The sequence below is a fragment of the Blennius ocellaris genome (genome assembly GCF_963422515.1).
Source record: "Blennius ocellaris genome assembly, chromosome: 3".
In the NCBI taxonomy this organism is placed as follows: domain Eukaryota; kingdom Metazoa; phylum Chordata; class Actinopteri; order Blenniiformes; family Blenniidae; genus Blennius; species Blennius ocellaris.
This window is the reverse complement of record NC_137652.1, coordinates 25,642,073-25,656,344: the sequence shown is the minus strand read 5'-3', so window position 1 is coordinate 25,656,344 and position 14,272 is coordinate 25,642,073. Positions and strand designations below refer to the sequence as shown.

The 14,272-nt window shown below is 42.4% G+C and overlaps 1 protein-coding gene across 3 annotated transcripts in view; it reads left to right on the top strand.

Moving 5' to 3' along the window:
- The window catches only part of myh11b (myosin, heavy chain 11b, smooth muscle), a 33,301-nt gene that overhangs the window by 12,555 nt on the left and 6,474 nt on the right, over positions 1-14,272 (top strand). For 2 of the 3 annotated variants that reach the window (XM_080519734.1, XM_080519736.1), the window contains exons 5-31: positions 2,218-2,317; positions 2,433-2,459; positions 5,610-5,702; positions 5,793-5,856; positions 6,262-6,360; positions 6,619-6,762; positions 7,043-7,138; positions 7,390-7,508; positions 7,959-8,111; positions 8,188-8,361; positions 8,519-8,692; positions 8,778-8,892; positions 9,397-9,590; positions 9,784-9,905; positions 10,010-10,079; positions 10,178-10,338; positions 10,656-10,764; positions 10,877-11,008; positions 11,108-11,314; positions 11,415-11,552; positions 11,658-11,781; positions 11,871-12,042; positions 12,507-12,719; positions 12,806-12,950; positions 13,077-13,283; positions 13,387-13,491; positions 13,571-13,723. In XM_080519734.1, coding sequence (XP_080375860.1) covers positions 2,218-2,317; positions 2,433-2,459; positions 5,610-5,702; positions 5,793-5,856; positions 6,262-6,360; positions 6,619-6,762; positions 7,043-7,138; positions 7,390-7,508; positions 7,959-8,111; positions 8,188-8,361; positions 8,519-8,692; positions 8,778-8,892; positions 9,397-9,590; positions 9,784-9,905; positions 10,010-10,079; positions 10,178-10,338; positions 10,656-10,764; positions 10,877-11,008; positions 11,108-11,314; positions 11,415-11,552; positions 11,658-11,781; positions 11,871-12,042; positions 12,507-12,719; positions 12,806-12,950; positions 13,077-13,283; positions 13,387-13,491; positions 13,571-13,723 — 3,610 coding nt within the window. The remainder of the gene's footprint in view (positions 1-2,217; positions 2,318-2,432; positions 2,460-5,609; positions 5,703-5,792; positions 5,857-6,261; positions 6,361-6,618; positions 6,763-7,042; positions 7,139-7,389; positions 7,509-7,958; positions 8,112-8,187; positions 8,362-8,518; positions 8,693-8,777; positions 8,893-9,396; positions 9,591-9,783; positions 9,906-10,009; positions 10,080-10,177; positions 10,339-10,655; positions 10,765-10,876; positions 11,009-11,107; positions 11,315-11,414; positions 11,553-11,657; positions 11,782-11,870; positions 12,043-12,506; positions 12,720-12,805; positions 12,951-13,076; positions 13,284-13,386; positions 13,492-13,570; positions 13,724-14,272) is intronic. The other variant, XM_080519735.1, reaches the window with a different exon arrangement.

Here is a 14,272-nt window from a genome sequence, read left to right as displayed (position 1 = left end):
GAAACACACACAAAACAAGACTTTAATCAATATTTCAATCCGGAAGGACTTAAAGATATGAAACCAGAGAATGAACTGGAATATGAATAAACCAAACTTTGAAACAAAAGGAACAACATGAGCTGTGACGCCGCTCTGAACTCACTAAAACCAGCTTTCATCCCATTAAACACTTTCCTCGACTATCAAGCTTGTTTGTCTCGGGGAAAGTCATTTACATGAAGTGTTGCTTAAAGCGAGATGAAGGTGATAAGCTGGAAGTGATCTGACGCAGCAGAACTCGAATCCAAACTCTGCTTCTCTTGGAGCGTCATTCCCCTGAAGTCGTCAGGATTTTCTGAGCCTCCGCGGCCATAAATGGGAGAAATGCTTCTGGGGGCGATACATGGAATGTCATTTATGACATTTTCCTGCTGCGTGTAAACCGCCGTACATGCGTGTTTAATTACAGCATATGTTCTTTGTCAGTGGTGTTTACACAGCAGTCCATTATGGGAGCCTTCAGTCTTCGTGGCATCATGTTCAATGGAAGGGTTCGGTCATTTCGTTTCAGGGGAGAGTTGGTGTCGCAGCTATTTGGGAGAGTTAATGTTTCATCATCAGCTTTAAGAATCACATACTTATGTGTCACTTTGAATGTTAACCTTCAACATTGAAAGAATAAAACTCATTTGAACTACAGCTGCAATTCTGATCAATTCTGACATTGTCTAAGGAATTCAGTGTGTCAGATTGAGGTCGTCATGCCTCTGTTGCACATTGGGTGGCAGTATTGAGTCACTCCATTGCTCAGCGTTGAGGGATTTATTTGTTTTGTTTGTCTATTGACTGTTGTGATTTGGTCCAGTGAGTAAATGGTGTAAACTTATTGAGAACGTAGATTGCAATACTGTGTAGTAGCTAAATACTTCTGTTGTGGCTGGGTAACTATTCCTTCAGCTTCATCTTTGATTGACTCAACACACCATCTGGTGGTGCCGACGTGCACTACAAGACTAAACAGGCTGGACAAGTTGGAAAACTTAGCTGGTACTAACACATAAATGTCTTTAAAATCACAATAATTATCTTTTCTTTATTCAATCAGTTTATTTTTTTGAGACTGTATTTAAGAACGCCATAGTACTGGAAGCATCTGTTTCTAAATAACTATCCTCAGAATATTGTCAACAACTGTTGTTGCCCCTTCAAATGAAGTTTTTAATTAATCTCAGTTCAGCTGGATTTACGTTGAACCAATTAGAACATCCCCTTCTCATGTCAGATGTTATTGAAATTAAAGGCCTATGATTAAAACGTGTTGAAAAGTTGAAAGCACATCTGAATAACTGAGAATTCTTCATTCCTCAAACCTACAGTGGAGATACACGGTGTGCAGCACCAGTCTCAGAAATCATCAGTCGGAGAAACAAAGATTTGTTCTGACCTAACAGCTGAACACAGTAGCAACCTGGATGTCATGTTTTATCTCCAGACACGAACAGGACAGTTGTAGTCAGATTCCTCCTGGAGCTGCCGGGGTCTCGGACACGGAGCGTCGCAGGCCTTTTATGGAGCCGAGGCTGAACATGCATTAGACTAATAGCTCTGCAATTACTTACTACGGGGAAAGAATGTGTTCTTGACACTGTTTGAAAATGTCCGAGTTAAAAAATGCCTCTAAAAAGAAGGACGTTGTAAGTTTCTGCCTTGTTTGATGGTTTCAATCCAATAAAAACCATATTAGATCTCATGCGGCTACTTTGTATATACACTGATTTTTAGTCAGTAGGTTTTGTGAATGTTACTATCTGATACCGTACATTTACACTTTGGGACCTGAGAGCTTTCTCACACATGAAAATAATATTAATGTTAATATTATTAGTATTAATAATAATATGTACTATTATTATTATTATTATTATTGTTATTATTATTATTATTATTATTATTATTATTATTATTATTACTATTATTATTATGTATTATTATTATTATTATTATCATTATTATTATTATTATTATTATTATTATTATTATTATTGTTTTTACAGCACTTTAGCTCCCTGTGGTTATTTTAAATGGCTTCATCAATCAATCAAAAATTAAATAAATAAATGAGTGAATGGATGAATGAATAAAAATTCAAAAGTGTGGTATTCCTTCATGTTCTCTGTTACTTTCACTATTTCTCCTCATCTTTCAATCCCCTTCCTTCTTTCTTTGCCTCCTCAGTGGAGAATCTGGTGCTGGAAAGACAGAAAACACCAAAAAGGTCATCCAGTACCTGGCTGTCGTGGCCTCCTCACACAAAGGCAAGAAGGACAGCAGTGTTGTAAGTATCCGAGTGAAGATTTTCATGTCAGACACGATCTGCCAGTCAGTTTCCTCACAACGTACACAGGAACATTCCCAGTTTAATCCTGTATATTGCCGTTTCCTCCAAATAGCAACAATCAGGATCACAGTTTGCCTACGTGAGTAAAGGGGAATGCTGGAGTGTGTTTTCGTTTGTGTGTGTGTGTGTGTGTGTTTCCTTGCATAGGTTAGAAAAGTGCATGAAGGTGGTGTCACTGAGTTAACACAGGAAAACTTTGTTTACTCTCCGATCGGGAAACCAAATCTTTAGCGTTTCTTCAGTCAGACCTTGTGTTGATTTTTGGCTGATTTAGGCTGCATGATAATCCTCAGACAATCAACTCTCCTGCTCTCGAGGGTTTTGGTGAACGTCTTTGTGGTGTTTAGTTTTGTGTCGTCATGGACACCCTTTCACTGTCAGCGTGGATTGACAAGAAGCGTCCCCCGACAGTGAAAGGGTCTCTCACAGATCAACGAGCACAGTGTGATGAGCATGCACATCTCATGGTCTTGTCTATCATCAACCCCCCCCCCATGTACCCCCCCCTGATGGAGACCACCGGCTCCCCCGTCCTCAAGGCTTCAGTGGACCTTCTAGATTGCATCATGTGGATGTTTCTGACTTTATTTGTGGATGATACTGACTTCTATCAAACCACATAGGAAATACACCCACCAAAGAAATCCTGAATTATGGAGATGTTTTTTTTTTTAAGAAAATAGTTTTGTTTTTTTAATTAAAAGGATACATTTATATTTTTTAAATGTTAATTTAATTTATTATTTTAAAAATATGTATTTAATTATTTTATTGAAATTATGTAAACTTCAATAGAGAACGATTTTATCCACATTGAACTGATAAATATGCATGCAAAGATATATTCATACTGTGAAAAAGTTTTTATTAATAAGTATGCTAACCATGAATAATTGTATTATAGATTAAATTATGTCAATATAACTGAATTGGGCCCATTTCTTATTCTAAATTACCCAAATATACAGTATGTATATCTTGATTTGTTATACTTACAATACATGTACATTTTAAAGAGTTTCTCTTTTTATGAAGATACGTTTATTTAAGTAAGATTAAATTTGTCAATATTTTGTACATTTTAAACTTAATCTGTTTTGTTGTTTTAAGAAGATATATTAACGTTTTAAACGTCAAAGATTTCTTTCTTTGATATATGATCAAAACGAGATTTAGTGTTTAGTTTGTATTAATTATCACAGAACATCTTTAAATAAATCATTGTGTCTATACATAAAATAATAAAAATCCATCTTCATTTAAACTTGTCATATTCATATAATAAATAAATGTACTTTTTTGTTTAATCAAAAAATTATTATGTCAATGATCTTACTTCAAAACCCTTCAATGTGGTAAAATAAGCTTAAATATTCACCCAGATCTTGCCTGTTTTGGGATTTTAATTTTTTTTAAGCCAAACATACATCCAAAGTGGTTCAAAGCTCCTCTTCTCTGCTGACCTTGCGCTCTGAAAAAAAGGTATTTTTGCCTAAAATACAGTCAGCATTCACTGTCCTCTGCAGGACCTCCAGACTCCCACGGACCCTGCCCCGAGCAGAAATAACTTTGGTTTGATGTGTTTCCTCTGCTTCTCCTCCTCCGACGCTGACTCCTACTGCTTCTCCGTCTCCTCACTATTTGTGATCCAATTGGTTCAAACAACAATACTTTTCCATCAGCTGTAACTTTCTCTTTCATGCCTTCTCGCTGTGCTTTCTCTCCCCCCTCCCCTCTTTTTTTTTTTTTTGTTTCTCTTCTTTTTGTCCTCTCAGTGACTTAAATAAACAAGACCTTCCTCTCTGCTTTGCCAACTCTGATCTGCGCCTCATCAGCGGGTCTGTATCTGTTTATCTATCTACTTTTTGAAGGACACCAGACGGTCAAAACTGCACACATTAAAACCACAAGGTCACCACACCTCTCCTCCTCTGTGTAGCTCGGGGCCTTGTTTATTCAGTATATCTGAGGGGTGTTTTGGAGCGCGGGTTGGGGGGGGGGGGGGGTTTGGTGGAGGTGTGTAGCACCTGACCTGGATGCGGACTACCACAGAACTCTTTGATCACTTGGATTAGCCGGATGCAGAGAGACGGAGTGTCTGCCTGATTTAGCTCCATCACCCAGCTTCAGGGCCTGAAGTCACGCTGGAAGCAAATCGCGTCTCCAGACGCCTGTTTGTGAATCGGAGTAAATTCGCTGATACGCCGAACGCGAAGACTTTGTCCAGACAAATCAAAGGTTTAGTCTCTGATCCATGCAGAGTCTCCCGCTCTGTTCCTACGTCATCGACAAAGCAGCTGCTGCTCATTTCAACAGTTTCTCTCAAAAATAATGAAGAATTAAAGGAAGATTAGTCTGGAAATCTATTATCTTGTTAAAGAGCTTACTGGAAAGCTTCAAAGTTGTGAAAATTAAAGTAGTAGTGGAGTTATTTTTCTGCTTTCTGCTCCGTCTCATCCTTCCTCCTTCAATGCCTCCATGAATCTTCTGAGGTTTTCCTCTCGTCGGCACTGCTCAATAGTTCTCCTTCTGATCTGTTTGTCTGTCACCCTGTCCATCCTGCTCACTCCCATTACAAAGAAAAAGTTACTCAGGAAACTAACTCTTGCTTTAGTTTTCGGCCCGCCTTAATAAAGATCACCGGCCTTTATTATTGTTGCATCGTATTTTCAATACCATTTTCAATGTCATTAAAAAAACATATTTTCTATTATCACATCCATCTTTACACACATGGGTGAAAAATTATTCATTTATCCACGTGTGTCCAGTTTTGAACTACATTAATTCAAACAATAATCTGCTTTAAATAATCACTGAAGCTGTGGTTTGGACCAAATCAATCATGTGTATTTGTCATTTTCTGACACATAACACCTCCGATTACATGAAAATTGAAGTGTAAAAATAAAATAAGGACGAATTATCTTGAAAATAAAGAAGTAAATTGAGGAAAATCTGAAATTCTGAATAATAAAAAAAATATTTATTGCAAAGATATGTCACAAAAAAAACCTAATACTTCACTTTAGAGCCATGTTGTACATCTCATGGTTAACTGAAGGAAGTTTGCACTACTTGAAATCAAAAATGATGTCTTTTTCTTTTCATCATTGCAGTGATTATATTATTAACCAGCACCCATCCTGAATAATCTCATCCCCATTTGAAAAATAAATCAATAAATCTGCCGTACACTAACCTCTCAGTGTGTCTCTGGTGTCTCCAGGGAGAGCTGGAGAAGCAGCTCCTGCAGGCCAATCCCATCCTGGAGGCCTTCGGAAACGCTAAAACCATCAAAAATGACAACTCCTCACGATTTGTAAGTTTGGCAGTCCTGATAATCAGAACGTGTTGTTGTCTTTCCAGAGTGCCAATCAGCTGTTTATCGCCACTCCTTCCTCTCTTACAGGGAAAATTCATCCGGATTAACTTTGATGTGACCGGCTACATTGTCGGAGCCAACATTGAGACTTGTATCCTTTTCAAAAAGTTAACTTTGATTCAGTTTCTGTGAGACAACTCATTCACTCATCTTTACTAAGCTGTTTTTTTTAATACTAAGTTTGTTATTAACATAAAGTTTATCTACTTTATTCTAGACTATGCTGAGATAAATGTCAAGAAAAAGTGACTTGGAGAGCTGCAAGTAGCCCAATGCATGATCTTTGAATAGGTTCAGTTTATTTTTTAACATTTGGAGTTAAATATTGTACCTTCAAGGCCCAAATAACATGTTTTTCTTCACAAAAAGCCCCCCCAAAAAATCAGATTTTTGATTTCAATTTCAAGCTTGTGAAGTCTGGGGTGAATTCCATATATTAAATATATATAATACTCAAGCAGTTAATCTATGTTCCTTATCAGCCGACTGCCTTCAGACCTGTTGGAGAAGTCTCGCTGTATCCGACAGGCGAAGACAGAAAGAGCTTTTCATATTTTCTACTACATGATCGCTGGAGCCAAAGACAAACTACGCGGTGAGAAAATGATCAATCCTGAATGAGGCTGGTTTTCTGTCATTTTACGCCCCACGTCGCCAATCCCACCAATCTCAACGTCATTATCTCAATACACTTATTGTTTAATGACAGATGCTGTCTACACTAAAAGACTCTCTCCTGACAAACCTCTTCTCTCGTTTCTTTACGGCAGCAAGGACTTCCCGCACAGTCCGAACATCCCCCCACACAGTGACGCTGCCGAGTCATGAACTCTTTTGTGTTTGTCTTCGCCAGAGGACCTTCTCCTGGAGCCGTTCAGTAACTACCGCTTCCTGAGCGCAGGCCACGTTCAGATCCCGGCCCAGGAGGATGACGAGCTGTACGAAGAGACCATGGAGGCCATGGGCATCATGGGCTTCTCCGAGGAAGAGAGAAACGGTACCAGCGACGAGATCAACCAGATTATTGACGGATGGACGGATGGATAGATAAAACTTAATAAACAAACAAAATCAGTTGATACAGATATTCAGAGGGAAATATTTCATTCAGAGGCTTGTAGAAATTACAAGTGGGGATCGATGAAAAGAAAACAAATGGTTAAAGGTTGTGGGGAATGTGCCTTTTTTTTTTTTTTAACACATTTTAGTTCAATGTGACATGTTTTAATCTGCATGTGCTGTTCACAAGTGAAGCCTTGTGGGTTTTTGTGCTCCAGACATCCTGAAGGTGTGCTCCACAGTCATGCAGCTGGGAAACATTGAGTTCAAGAAAGAGAGGAACCAGGAGCAGGCCACCATGCCAGACAACACAGGTCAGACTCCACTGACTATCTCCTGCCATGTTACTACTATACTGGCTTAGAATAGACGAGGTTGAGGCGGTCTGGTCTCATGTGTCGCAAAGATGATGATATCCATGTAGGTGATGGGGCTGCAAGAAAAGAGATGAGGAAGGCCACGTAAGCAGAAGAACAATACAGGAAATAGATCCACTTCAGCTTCTTATAGCGTTAAAATGACACCAGACAAAGGCGGTTCTTTATGAGGACAAATTTCTTTGCAGCCGCCCAGAAGGTGTGTCACCTGCAGGGCATCAATGTGACGGACTTCACCCGAGCCATCCTCACCCCTCGCATCAAAGTGGGCAGAGAAGTGGTGCAGAAGGCACAAACCAAAGAGCAGGTATGACCAGGAGTGAAGGCAAAACCGTAACCACATAAGTATCTGTATTTGAAACAATCTTGTCAATCTGTCTACGTAAGCTCTGACCTCTCCTTTTAAACGCACTTCCACATTATGAACCATTATTTTCATGCCTGTAACACAATTTTATGCAGGTTTCACGAGTCTTACAATGATAACTCATGTCTCATGTAACTATCCAAAAATATCTGCTGAATTCTTCCCGTTGTGCTCATATAATCTGCCCCTGATGAAATCCAAACATTACTCCAAATCCATTGGAGATAATTCTTAACTTACCTAGAAAACAATCTCTGAAGCTTTCTTATTGATGTAGGACTTTTAATATGATCATTTTACCATTTTATCAGGTAGCGGTTGTTTGTGAAGATTGTGTGAATGAACTAGGAAGTTCTAAATGAATTCCCTGATCTGATCTGTATTTCTTAGGCTGATTTTGCAATTGAAGCGTTGGCAAAGGCCATATTTGAGCGTCTGTTTCGTTGGATCCTGGGCCGAGTCAACAAAGCTCTGGACAAGACCAAACGCCAGGGCGCCTCCTTCCTGGGAATCCTCGACATCGCCGGCTTTGAGATCTTTGAGGTGAAGAGACGCCGACCACACAACTATGTGCCGAGAAGACGTTGGTCTTTAACTTTCTCTCTGCTGGCGATTGCAGGATAACTCCTTCGAGCAGCTGTGCATCAACTACACCAACGAGAAGCTGCAGCAGCTCTTCAACCACACCATGTTCATCCTGGAGCAGGAGGAGTACCAGCGGGAGGGCATCGAGTGGAACTTCATCGACTTCGGCCTCGACCTGCAGCCCTGCATCGAGCTCATCGAGAGGCCGGTGAGTTATAACCAAGAGAAAATAAACCCGCCGCCTCCGTTAAATCCTCTGCGCTCAAAGGTTAAGCCCGAAAAGTTTTTAAGCTCAGTGCAGATATTCTCGATTCAGATTGACGCGTCTCTTGTTTTGGTTAAGCTTAGTTGCGTCTCCTCTGCAGAACAACCCTCCGGGCGTCCTGGCGCTGCTGGACGAAGAGTGCTGGTTCCCGAAAGCCACGGATATCTCCTTCGTGGAGAAGCTCATGAACACGCAAGGGAACCACATTAAATTCGCCAAACCAAAACAGCTCAAAGACAAAACCGAGTTCTCCATTCTCCACTATGCCGGAAAGGTGAGCCTTAAACCCACAAGTGTACAGTTTAGACCCACCTCGAGCTTCTGGAGCTCATGTTACGTTGACGCTGTTTGGTTTGCAGGTCGACTACAACGCCACATCCTGGCTGACGAAGAACATGGACCCTCTGAACGACAACGTGACGTCACTGCTTAGCAGCTCATCCAGCCAGTTTGTGCAAGACCTCTGGAAAGATGGTGAGACGTGTGTCCTGGCTGAAAGACACTGACATGCAGTCTGCACACCTGACGAGAGCCGGTTTGTCAGGGTGAGACAGTTCGACTACGGAGACGTACTGCTAGCGTACTTCTAGTTATCCAGCTTCTCCGCTATTACCCATGATGCATTGGGTGTTGCTGATCTCCCCTTCTGCCTAAGCAGCATAGCACCATTCCTCCACGGGCTACATGTGGATATTGGGTCACCCCCAGTTTACTCAGACGAGGTCGTGTAAAGCACAAACCTGACAAACCTGGCAAGGTGTACTTTATCTTGTGTCTTGATTTGACGCAATCGCTTTCGAAGAAAATCTACATCCCAGGCTTCAACCATCTGATTAGGATGTTTGCTGGTCATATTGTGTTTGAAGGGAAGCAAAAAACAAAACAAAAAATCAAAATGGAATCCAGGCCCTGAAGTCAACCGAAGAACTGTTGAAGGATGTCGTCTCTGAGTTAATTGCATTGTTTTGTGTGCTTCAGCGGACAGAGTGGTGGGTCTGGACACCCTCGCTAAGATGTCAGACAGCTCCATGCCCAGCGGCTCCAAGACCAAGAAGGGCATGTTTCGCACGGTGGGGCAGCTCTACAAGGAGTCTCTGGCAAAACTTATGACCACGCTGCACAACACCCAGCCCAACTTCGTGAGGTGCATCATCCCCAACCACGAGAAGAGGGTAAATACTGCAGCCCCCCCCCCACTGTTTGTTGAAACACATGAAGACAGTTTAAACAAAAGTACATTTTGGGACCTGTTTGACGAATGGTACTGGATCAAGGGAATCAGGGGGGGAAAATGTGTTTTCATAAAGTTGACATTAAAACTGCAGTGATGTGTAATAAATGTAAAACAATGCACCGTGTTTCCAGGCAGGGAAGCTGGACGCCCACTTGGTCCTGGAGCAGCTGAGGTGCAACGGTGTGCTGGAGGGAATCAGAATCTGTCGGCAGGGTTTCCCAAACCGAATCGTCTTCCAGGAGTTTCGCCAGCGGTGAGTTCAGAGCGGAAAGGATCAACGTTTTGAATCCAGCTTATGTTTCTAATGTAACAGTTAAATGAAGCCTGACACGTGTCTCCCCCTTCTTCTCTCCACAGTTATGAGATCTTGGCTGCAAGCGCAATTCCCAAAGGCTTCATGGATGGCAAACAGGCCTGCTGCATCATGGTGAGGACACATGAGCACAACAGTGCCATCGACGGGAATAAAAATCAACCTGCTTCCTCTGGACTCTCAGAGTTACCGCTCCTTTTTTCACCACGTAGATCAAACATCTGGACTTGGATCCAAACCTGTACAGGATTGGACAGAGCAAAATCTTCTTCCGCACTGGAGTACTGGCCCAGCTGGAGGAGGAGAGAGACCTGAAGATCACTGTCATAATCATCGCCTTCCAGGCCCAGGCCAGAGGCTTCCTGGCCAGAAAGTGCGAATATGTGACCATGAATCTATCCAACTTTTTGGAAGTTTGCTTTGTGGCATTGCATTCATCTACACCATTTTAGTTCAGGGGCCACATACTGTCCAGTTTCATCCTAACCGGTAAAATAATACCATGATGACTTTTAAATTTTAACTTTAAGATTTTCTTTGTTGTGGTGAAAAGTATACATAATGAAAAAAATCTATATTTTCACAAAACTTTTGGAAAGAAAAAGTTAAAAATCATTTAGTATGTCTTATTTTATAGCTTCTTTGTTATTTAAAATACCAATTAAAATGTTTTTCTCTTGTGTTTTTAAGGGCATTTGCCAAGAGGCAACAGCAACTGACAGCCATGAAAGTGATCCAGAGGAACTGTGCTGCTTACCTCAAACTCAGGAACTGGCAGTGGTGGAGACTCTTCACAAAGGTCCGCTCATCATGCGGTGTCAATGCAGCCGCGTATTGCACGCTCTTTAAAGTTTGCCTTTTAGTTTTGATTCACCTCCCTTGATTGTCATACATATTTTTCTGAACCGCAGGTCAAGCCTCTGCTGCAAGTGACCCGACAGGAGGAGGAGATGGGTCTGAAGGAGGAGGAGCTGGTGAAAGCCAAAGAAACCGCAATAAAGATCGAGTCCGAGATGAGAGAAATCACCTTGAAACACACATCGGTAAAAGGAACCCAGACTGAGTCCTTTACAGTTTATTCCAATATCCTCTAGTCCATTGGAGGTGTTGTCAGTGTTGAACCTGCCGTCTGCGTTCACCAGGTCCTGGAGGAGAGGAATGCGCTGCAGGAGCAGCTTCAGGCAGAGACGGAGCTGTACGCTGAGGCGGAGGAGATGAGGGTCCGTCTGGCAGCCAAGAAGCAGGAGTTGGAGGAGATCCTCCACGAGATGGAGGCGAGGCTGGATGATGAAGAAGAGCGTGCTCAGGCTCTGCTGGTGGACAAGAAGAAGATGCAGCAGCAGATGCAGGTGGACACATTTCTTTCTTTCTTGATGCTTTCTTCATTTATATAATATTTTTTCCTCTCCCACATTCTGATTGTTAACAGCTTGATTTTTTTTAATGTAGGAACTGGAGGAACATTTAGAAGAAGAAGAAGATGCACGTCAAAAACTGCAGCTTGAGAAGGTCACCTGCGATGCAAAGATCAAAAAGATGGAGGATGACATTCTGGTGATGGAGGACCACAACAACAAGCTGCTAAAGGTATATTCATCCTCCATCTCTGGACATCCAAATATTGGCCCGTCACTTGCTAATTGGCTTTTGAAACTTTATCACGATGATGACCTGATTGTGGATCTCCTGCAGGAGCGGAAACTGATGGAGGAGAGAATCGCAGACTACAGCACCAACCTGGCAGAGGAAGAGGAGAAATCAAAGAATCTCACTAAGCTTAAAAATAAACACGAGTCCATGATCTCCGAGTTGGAAGGTAATTGTGTTTTATTTATTTTTCCAACGCCGTTTATTTGCCTCAGTGCAAAAACGACGTCTGAGCCCGTTCTCGCTCTCCTGCACCAGTTCGCTTGAAGAAAGAGGAAAAAGGTCGGCAGGAGTTGGACAAGGCAAAGCGCAAGCTGGAGGCCGAGTCGAATGACCTCCAGGAGCAGATCGCCGACCTGCAGGCACAGATCGCTGACCTCAAAGCTCAGCTCGCCAAGAAAGAAGAGGAGCTCCAAAATGCTTTGGCCAGGTAATTTAAAAAAAAATATGGCGATGGGTGGGGTTACAAAAAGGAAAAAAAACCAAACAAACATCACGCTCAGGAGCTCAGGAGAGATTGAGGACATTTTGGACAAAGGATGTTGGAGACAGAGCTAAAGAGAAGTATGAATGAAGTGAGGAGGAGGCAGATGACCCTTTGTGGTTAGAAAAGAGCAGCGAAAAAGAAGAAAGTAATTTAACACAGTCGAGCAAATTGATGTCAGCATTTTCTTTATTTAATTATAAATAACCCAGTTTTATCGTTGGTGAGGTTATTTGTGTCGTTCGGCTTTGCTATGACCAGGAAAATAAGATCGCTTCAGGACATCCTCACATTTATGGAGGTCGAATATTTTGCATATCAGAGCTTTATAGGATCGTAAAAGTCTTCCTAGTGAAGAGTAACGAGTTTGTACAGCGAGTTTACATCAAATACACTCTGCACTTCCTCAGGTTAGAAGATGAGACGGCTCAGAAAAACAACGCACTGAAAAAGATCAGAGAGCTGGAGGGTCACATCTCCGACCTGCAGGAAGACCTCGACTCTGAGCGTGCGGCCAGGAATAAAGCCGAGAAGATCAAGCGGGACCTCGGGGAGGAGCTGGAAGCCCTCAAGTCGGAGCTGGAGGACACACTGGACACCACAGCGACGCAGCAGGAACTCAGGTTGGCGACAGCAAATTCATGTGATGAACGTGATAATGTATAACATATTTTTAGCCATCACTTTAAACCGTTCTGTCCATCTTCAGAGCTAAACGTGAGCAGGAAGTGACTCTGCTGAAGAGAGCCATGGATGAGGAGAACCGGACCCACGAGGCTCAGATACAGGAGATGAGACAGAAACACACCCAGGCTGCGGAGGAGCTCACTGAGCAACTGGAGCAGTCAAAACGAGTAGGCCTGCCCTCAGATACTGAACTCAACACTCTGGGAATGATCCCGCTCTTGCTGCACCTTTTAGTCCACCAGTTGTTGTTGTTCCACTTGTTCCAGATGTTATTTTTCTCTCCTGTTGCTCAGGTGAAGTCAAACCTGGAGAAGGCGAAGCAAGCCCTGGAGAAGGAAACGTCAGAATTAACCATGGAGGTGCGCTCGCTGGTGCAGGCGAAACAAGACGGGGAGCACAAGAGGAAGAAGTTGGAAGGCCAAGTGGCAGATCTGACGTCGCGCTTCAGCGACAGCGAGAAGCAGAAGGCCGAGCTGGGAGAGCGCTGCTCAAAGATCACTGTATGTCGCTCCTCATCGCAACATAATGGCTCCAATTTCCACACTTATATATATAACTTACATACATCTAAAAAATTTAACCATCATGTTTTTCTCTGCACAGATTGAACTGGAGAGTGTGACAAACCTACTGAACGAAGCAGAAGGCAAAAACATCAAACTGAGCAAAGACGTCTCCAGTTTTTCCTCCCAGCTCCAGGACACCCAGGTAACTCCAGTGCCGAGCAAAATGAGGTCCTTCGTGGCGCGTCGGAAACGAAAGCACTGACCTCCGAACTCCGCCGCAGGAGCTGCTCGCCGAGGAGACGCGTCAGAAGCTGCAGTTCTCCACCAAGCTGCGGCAAGTCGAGGACGACAGGAACGGCCTGCAGGAGCAGCTCGAGGAGGAGATGGAGGCCAAGAGGAACGTGGAGAGACACGTGTCCACCCTCAACGTCCAGGTCAGAGGTCAAACCAGGAGCGGTTGATTAACACATGTTCACAGACTGGCGGCTGAACACGATGAGAGGAGATGAACATCTGCAGGGCTTGCACTGATCAGATGTAACGTTATTACTGTTGGCATGTTTAGGAATTTTTTTTTAATAATCCTGTTTAAGGTTTGATTTCTTTATACTTGCCCCGGTATTTTTCCTCGTTAACGGCGCGTATTAAGAGCTGTGTGCTGCTACAGAGACCCACAAGGTAGTCAGGGGTTATCGAGGCTGACTAAACTACCACTGCTTGTGGTGACCAATAATGACCAAAATAAAGTGCAATCACTTAACAGGTTATTCAATTATTCTTGCTTACTTTTCATTCATTCATGTTCTTATTTCTTTTAATAATTTATTCTATTATAGCTTTTGTCATTGTATCTATTATTGTGTGATATTTTAAGCAGCCAGTGAACATTCTGTCCTCAAAGTTGTTTTAAAAGAAAAAAATATGTCCAGATTAGAATACAAGCAGGTGATCTGATCAACGTGACCCTGAACACGTTGAAGTAA